Source organism: Frankliniella occidentalis, unplaced genomic scaffold, assembly GCF_000697945.3.
Source record: "Frankliniella occidentalis isolate FOCC.00 unplaced genomic scaffold, Focc_3.1 Scaffold301, whole genome shotgun sequence".
NCBI lineage: Eukaryota > Metazoa > Arthropoda > Insecta > Thysanoptera > Thripidae > Frankliniella > Frankliniella occidentalis.
In genome coordinates this window covers 32697-40600 of record NW_026267427.1, presented here as the reverse complement: position 1 = coordinate 40600, position 7904 = coordinate 32697, and the positions used below count along the sequence as shown (strand labels likewise).

The 7904-nt window shown below is 48.5% G+C and overlaps 3 protein-coding genes across 3 annotated transcripts in view; 2 read left to right on the top strand and 1 right to left on the bottom strand.

The window, feature by feature from the left end:
- The window catches only part of LOC113215362 (xenotropic and polytropic retrovirus receptor 1-like), a 41227-nt gene that overhangs the window by 30448 nt on the left and 2875 nt on the right, over positions 1 to 7904 (top strand). Inside the window, exons 4-7 of the mRNA XM_052273785.1 lie at positions 4431 to 4693; positions 5219 to 5480; positions 6744 to 6974; positions 7148 to 7284. Coding sequence (XP_052129745.1) covers positions 4431 to 4693; positions 5219 to 5480; positions 6744 to 6974; positions 7148 to 7284 — 893 coding nt within the window. The remainder of the gene's footprint in view (positions 1 to 4430; positions 4694 to 5218; positions 5481 to 6743; positions 6975 to 7147; positions 7285 to 7904) is intronic.
- On the top strand, positions 661 to 1937 carry LOC127750976 (uncharacterized). The gene is made up of 2 exons (XM_052273786.1): positions 661 to 1438; positions 1552 to 1937. Exon 2 carries the CDS (start codon positions 1552 to 1554, stop codon positions 1897 to 1899), a length of 348 nt encoding a protein of 115 aa, XP_052129746.1. The 5' UTR covers positions 661 to 1438; the 3' UTR covers positions 1900 to 1937.
- On the bottom strand, positions 2008 to 2646 carry LOC113215363 (uncharacterized). The gene is made up of 3 exons (XM_026434980.2): positions 2397 to 2646; positions 2285 to 2323; positions 2008 to 2192 (listed from the first exon to the last, which is right to left on the bottom strand). Exons 1-3 carry the CDS (start codon positions 2644 to 2646, stop codon positions 2008 to 2010), a joined length of 474 nt encoding a protein of 157 aa, XP_026290765.1.

Below are 7904 nucleotides of genomic sequence, written 5' to 3'. Positions count from 1 at the left end.
TGCATGTACCCGATATTACTTTGCACCTGACCAATGTGATTGTGTCTCCCTCTTTGATGTTGTCCCATGAGCGTATTCTCAGTCAGGCTAATGCCCAATTTCCCCACAAACGTGTGGAAGTTAAAACTTACACATCCCCGCCAGGCAGTTCCAATATTCACCTTAATTCAATTTGCAACGGGCCCATCCCAACATTTATGTGTTTGATAATGCTGGACAACACTGTTTTTAATGGAGATAGAAAGAAGAATAGTTTTACTTTCGTTCACAAATCTGCAACTTCTGTAACATTCTTTGTGAATTCGCAAGAGCATAAGATTGGCCCAATAGATTTTCACTCAACCAGCCCAAATTTCCAGAAGGCCTATTATCAGAGTCTGATCATGTCAACCGGGGCCGATAAGCGCCCCGCGTCTATGATGATAACCCCACAGATGTTTCAACACGCTTCTTTCATGGCCTGCTTGGATATTTCTCCAGATCGCAGCGGCAACACGGGACACACAAGCGTACGCAATGCTGGCGTGGTACGCGCGGAGATTAACTTTGCACTCCCTTTGCAGACGGCCCTCACCTGCCTGGTATTGCTGGAATACGATGCTGTACTTACTATTGACTCGGACAGAAATATTTCAATTTATTAAAAATGGATACTGTAGATATTGAAAAAGTTTTATCAGCCAACGGGTTCACTAGGAAATTCTTTATTGGGGTATTTGCTGCAAACTGTCTACCCGCCTCGCCTCTCCCTCGCCCTGCTGTGCTCGTGGCAAACGAGGATACAGATAACATGGACGGGTCACATTGGGTTACATTCTTTTTACCTAATAATTTAAGTGGAGTGGAATTATATGACTGTCTGGGTGGTAGTACTTCTAACCCTTACTTTATTAAATTTATTGGTTTAAATGGTGGATTATTGTATAATATTAAGCAAAGAATTCAAAGTGACACTTCTGATGTTTGCGGTGAATACAGCTGCATATTCGCATATTTGTGTTGTAACCCCGAGGACTCTGTACAGAATTTCTTGAAAACCATGTCAAGGCATTGTAATAAAAATGATAGGTTAGCTGTCGAATTATTTAATCGTGTATTTACTTGTACGGTTCATTTTGCGCGAGCCTCATTGCGTTCAGTACACGCTCAGACCTGTACGGCGTTGTGCCACGCCAACAAAAGGGGCTGCCCTGCAGCACGCTGAGGCTCTCCCCCCACCTCTCCACCCGCTACTGCAAGTTCTGCAGCGATCAGCAATCATCCACCCCTGAGCACACCCATATAACGGGGCGCCGTCGACTCTGGAGCGCATTGTGTTCCGTGCTCTGCTGTCGACACACCAACAAGAACCGCCACCGCCGCTCAGCCAGCCGTCAGATCAACAGTCCACCCACCTTCTCTGCTCGACTGTAGTTCTTGACTCATCTATTGAAAAAAGGTGCGTTTTCTCGTTTCATTGTTTTTAAGGGTGCCTTCTGCCTTTGATGCAGTCTCTTGTCAAATTTATGATTTGCACACTTTTCTGATACCAGTCGTATTGTTTTCCCACAGATGGCTGATGCACCTGGACTGGACAAGCAGGCCCTAGCCGCGGCTTTCAACGCGATCGCTGCGAGCCCCGAGTTCACCAGCATTAAGGATCTGAAGCCAAAGACACGCTACGAGATCCGCTGCATGACCCGCATATCTACCAAGTTCGGCGGGAAGATCAAGGCAGAACTTAAAGATGTGGGTGGGGAGAGTCTTTTTGTCGTGATGCCCACGAGACTGGCTAGGCTTTCTGATGAGCAGATTGATGCTATTAATGGTATGTCTGTTGTTGGACAGGCTCCGTACTTTGTATATAACGGTACAACTGAGACGGGAACTTATGATGTGGAACTTGTGTTCGATGAGTAGTTTTTGTCATTGTATGTATGATTCTGTTGTTAAAATATTGGGGTTCAAATAAATATCTTTCGAAAAACACAATTTTTTCTGTGCTTAATATACATTTATTTCCCATTATCACACATTTAGCATTTTGACAGTACAGAAAGCAAACAACCTCTGCAAAAACTGCTTCACATGTTGACAACTTGCTGCATTGCACTCATCAGCACTAAGACAGTGCAACAGAGTTGATCTCGATGAATCGTCGACGACCTTTTTGGCTGCAGCCTTGCGCGTATACTTCCTTCGTTTCCTCGGATCTTTACATACAACACACACAAAAATACGAGATTTAGAACAATATTCTGGTTTTATCAACCCACAAATGATAATTTATTGTCACTGTTCATACCTTTTGGTTCAGTTTGAGCTGGAGTTGCGACAACCGTATCTGGACACACGATATACACGTTACCTCACAGTAATTCATACAACCTAACCACACTTTTTTGAAAATTACTTACCAGGTACAGGTGAGGTTTTAAACAATGTCTCGGGGTCTACGACTTTCCATCCGAGCATTTCTCCCATTTCTTCCTCCGTTAAAGTTGACATCGTTCTCAGAGCCAGATCAGACAGACCGGGATAGGACTCCATTCTGAGCTGCAGCGGGCGAGGCGTTCTCTTCACACAAGACACAACGAGCGACTCTGGCACGCTGTCAACGCTAAAGAACTTATATACTGTGCTTGTTTTCAGTTTTTGCTGACACATACTCAATAGAGTAGGTTGCACCTGCAACCCCCCACCTATTTAAACTTCAGTGCTATGTCATCATTTTTTCCAGTCTGGTTTGACATAAATCGGCGGTGTAGGTGCTGGCTTACTAAGCACTTTCTTTAGTCGGCCAGCACATAAAAACGTTGCTAATATTCGGTCGTTTCGGCTCAGGCCTACTTGTTCCAATAAAGTTGGTCGTTTCTTCTTTTGCATTTCTAAAAGAATATTCGCTTAATCACATACAACTCGAGTGGGATTCGAACCTGCCACCTTCGTACTCCGACGCAGAGATTTAAAGCATGCGACTAAGCGAATATCCTCTGTCATACCCATCCGACAGTCCCTATTTATAGGTATCGGCTCTCAAGCATACCCCCTCCCCTCTTTTTCCAAAATTCATACAACCGCTGCTAATGTTGCGCCAGATCCGTTTTGAATATTCCCGCGTTCCCGCCCGCCGCGATGGCCGCCGCGATGGCCGCCGCCACGCCGGGATGGCCACTGAAAGATGCTGACCGTGCATCTGCACTCGCGCCGCGCGGACCGACCGCTGATGTGTCATATGCAACGCCCTCCCGCGATGGCCACCGTGATGGCCGCCACGCCGCGATGGCCGCTGAAAGATGCTGACCGTGCATCCGCACGCGCTGCGTCGAGCGCGGGCCGACCGCTGACTGAGCGATGAATGACATCCAGCACCGTGAGCGGTGGTCTCCACGGCTCAGGATAGCCGAGTGGTCTAAGGCGTCAGCTTTAGAACACTCGACTGCCGTGGAATGAGTTCGAGCCCCGCTCCTCGCCGATTATTTTCGCTTTCCGAGAGCTCCTGAGCGTGCTGGATGGGTTGCCTACCTCCTCGGCGACTCGCTCCACTGGCCTCCCCACCCTCTGCTCCACTAGCTCCGCCGCTCCAACCCGCTCCACTGGCCTGGCTCACTCATCTACTACTCTCTGTAGTACTGTGTAGTACCTTCGTATACAAACAAATCCTTTCCGTATTACGAACGGCTCGGCTTCGTAATACGAAGTGATGCTATTTGTAACACGAAGAAATTTCGTTTGTAATATGGTTCCAGGTCCTTGATACCGGGTGTCCAGGTTAAGACATGCCAGCATGTTGGGTTGCCTATGCACTGGCTGCAGGGGCTGCAGGGGCTGCAGGCCCGGGGCGCATAGTGGAGTGGCAGCCTCCCCTCCTCTCCCTCGCCAGCGCCCCACGCCTGCAGCCAGTGGACCGTACTTGAAAAAGGGCGATTTTGTAAACCCCGAACATCCCAAACCGTCATGATTTTTGTCGATTTCTCCACCCTTACACACATGGGGGGATTCTGACCGCAACAGGGCCAACAGAGGTCAGGCAACGGACTTGCCCCTCTATCAAGTGGACTCATCAGAGACCCTCTTCCAAGTGTGTCGTTTCTAGCTCCACTACAAGTTGTCCTAATCGACCCCTCCCCCAAATAAAAAATGATCCGCTCTGATTTTCGCCCCCGAGTGTAGCTCCTGCTCCTACGAGATAAATGCGTAGTACATGACCACGTATTCGGGAGGTAGTGTGTATGTGAACATTGTCATGTGCGCTCGTAGACAACGTAGAGTCTGTGCTAAAAGCTAAATTGCTGAAGAGTGCACACACTTGTAAATTCTGTGTGGCAAGTAAAATTCTGTTTAAAAAAAAAAAAAAAAAAACTTTATGAAAAAAGTCATGCAGTGTCAGTACTCTTCTTAGACAAGAGACACCCCGTCCCCTTTCCTCCAAATTTTGATTCGGTCTGCAGAGAAACTGGCAGAGGCGCAGCGCAAGTACAGCGCGCTCCGTAGCGAGATGATCGAGGCCCAGACTGCCGAGGGCGGCCTGTCGGCTGGGGGCTGGGGCGCGCGCTACCGCTACCATCTCAAGAGGGGGACCAGCGCGCCCGTGCGTAAGGTGCAGGACCTCAAGCTCGCCTTCTCCGAGTTCTACCTAGGACTCATCCTCCTGCAAAACTATCAAAATCTCAACTTTACCGGCTTCAGAAAGATTCTCAAGAAGCACGACAAGGTGAGTCGAGGCCCACCGGTACTGATGGAAACGAAAATAAAGTTAAAGTTGCGTCTTTTTGTGAAGTAGTGCTGGTTAACTTACCGAACAGTGACAGTCATTGTAATCGAAAATTACGATACTGACTACAAAAATTTAGCTAACTACTGTTCTCTGCGATTCCCATTATTCATCGCTCCAACTCGCATTGCAAATAAATCGCAGCGCTCTTGTTTTGGAGGGCCAACATTTTCGCCTCCCTAAAGCCCAAATTTAAGGAAGCAAACTGGCAAAAAAATTGACAGACACCAAAAGATGGTCAAAATTTGGCATTCAAAAAGGAGTGACAAAATATTGGCAAGCTGGGCGACCACTGAGTTTAGAGTGCAGTTATCGCAATTTGTCTTTCAACAAATTTCTCCATGTAAAACGGAACGGATTTTTGTTTTCAATAACGAGTTATGGCATCCTGGGAGCGGACGAAGAATGGGAATCGCTAAACGGCAGCCGTGGCAAGATTGTGTGTTGACATGACATGTGCTGCAGCTGCTGAGCGTGGACGTGGGCGCGCGCTGGCGGCGGGACGTGGTGGAGGCGAGCCACTTCTACACCAACAAGGACATAGGGCGGCTCATCGGCGAGACGGAGGCGGCCGTCACGCAGAACCTGGAGGGTGGAGACAGGCAGCGCGCCATGAAGCGACTGCGCGTGCCGCCGCTCAACGAGCAGCAGAGCCCCTGGACCACCTTCAGGCTCGGGCTCTTCTTGGGCTCCTTCGTGGTGCTCTTTCTGGCCGTCGTCATAGCGGGTGAGCTTCTTTTCGCAGCGGATGACATATAACGTATGGTGGCGCGCAGGGCCGGGCGCCGCGCCGCACCGCGGTTCTCGGATAGGCGGGCGGGCAGCTAGGCTCAATCAAGAATCGATCTTCGAAATGATGATTACACATATTTAAGAAGAGGGCTGTGTTGAGGGGGAAATCACTCCAGATCAAAGTGTACGAGTTAGTACGTTAGTACACGTTAGTACACCCTATTTTTGCGTAGTTTTTCATCATTTTTGCAAAATAATGTTATAACGGCACTATTACGCTTGATTTCTTCCATTAGTACGCGTTATTACGCTGTTAGTACGAGTTTAGTATGTCTTTAGTACAGGCCTGGGTGTACGAGCTAGTACGCAAGTGATTTCCCCCTCGGGCTGTGTCCCAATTCTCCCTCATACACACTAACTGAATTTGTATCTTTTATTTGTACGAATTGACGCAATTAATATTTCACACACATTGCTGCGTCGATTTGAAAACGTTTGTGCATTTATTCGTTCAAAATTATGCATTTTTGTGGACAAACTTGTCTGAAACGTGACGCATGTTTGCGTAGCACAAACTTTTGCAGAAAAATGTACTAATAAATGAAGCGAGTTTGGCTTGCAATCTGGTGACCTAGCGGGAGCGGGGTACAGGGAGGAGGGGGGGGGGGGTAGAGGTTAAGTACTGTGTTGCCGCACTATAATCTAATGGCCTGCCTTGTGCCTGTGCCTCTCTCCTCGTGGAACACGACGGTACAAGTTCAAGCATTCTGGCACATTTATTTTTAGTTTCAGTATTAAATGTTTTATATGCATCATTTGCTAAAAGAAGTGATGAAAATAAAAATATTATAGCTAATTCTGTATTTGCCGGGCACGCGCCTGTCGGGTGTCAGGTAGGCACGCCCGCAGCGCAGCGGTGTCGTGGTCCGGATGTGGCCTATGCTGCAGGCGGCATGGCAGCGCGCCTGTCGGGTGTCAGGTAGGCACGCCCGCAGCGCAGCGGTGTCGTGGTCCGGATGTGGCCTATGCTGCAGGCGGCATGGCAGCGCGCCTGTCGGGTGTCAGGTAGGCACGCCCGCAGCGCAGCGGTGTCGTGGTCCGGATGTGGCCTATGCTGCAGGCGGCATGGCAGCGCGCCTGGCGGGTGTCAGGTAGGCACGCCCGCAGCGCAGCGGTGTCGCGGCCCCAGGCTGTGGCCTATGCTGTGGGCGGTGGCCGCGCGCCTGGGCGAGTACACAAGACCCGTTTATGATTCCAGCTGCGACGAGCTCCGGTGCCACGGACTGGCGCATCGTGTTTCGGCTGTACCGCGGCCCCCTCCTCGTCATTCAGTTCATCTTCCTCCTGGGTATCAACGTGTACGGATGGCGATCGTCCGGCGTGAACCATGTCCTCATATTCGAGATGGACCCGCGGCACCACCTGTCGGAGCAGCACATCATGGAGCTGGCTGCCATATTTGGCGTCGTTTGGGCGCTCAGCGTGCTGGGTATGGTCTGGGTGATTGCGTGAATGGCTGGTTCTTACGTGCATTTTGTTCTTCATTGTCAACTCAACGTTTAGAATCGTATATTATAAAGATTGATCCAATGTTTTTTTACAAAGTACTTATTTTTTTTGGAGACTGGGTATTTGGTTTATTTCGTACGTAACGTGTTCCAGTGTTCCTCTACAGCGATGCGCTCGGGGTGCCCCCGTTTGTCAGCCCCTTGCTCTTGTTGCTGTTGATGCTGGGGTTCCTGTTCAACCCCACCCGCACCCTGCGGCACCAGGCGCGCTTCTGGATGATCCGCGTCATGGTATTAGCATGAGGTCGCTTGCATGCTGCTCTGCACGGTACGTCGCGAGCTAGACTAGAATTGAGTTCTTGCCCTGTGTACAATGATTATTTCGGAAGCAAAGTTCGTAATATTTCCCTCAAGAAGGATTTATTAACAGTATAAATCCTACTTTTGTAGGGAGCCTGATCGCCCTCTCATTCAATCTCGTTCCTTTATCTGACTAGGTATTTAGATGTAGCCATGTAAAGTACCTGGTATGTATCAAATAATACGTACTCTATACTGCTTTTTATTATATTGTTCAACTGACAAACACAGCATCTTATATGAGGAGCTGCCGTCTTATGAAAGTTCTAAATTCAAGTGTCTGTAATCGAACTCATTGTTTATTCCCGTGGGATGAATGTGGGTTTGAACAGATGAAGTTTTACGAAAATGGCAGAACTCTCTTAGAAGTAAGTGTTTTGCAGTTGAACTTTTTAATCTCAGTTTAGATGTATAGATGTACTCTTGCATGTCTCGCATTTTTTCCTTAAATTTTGTAGTGTGGCCAAAACCTTAGACAAGACATGTGCCATGTTTAACATGAAGTATTAATTACTCACACTCAAGCACATGCTCATTTTTATTTTTAAAAT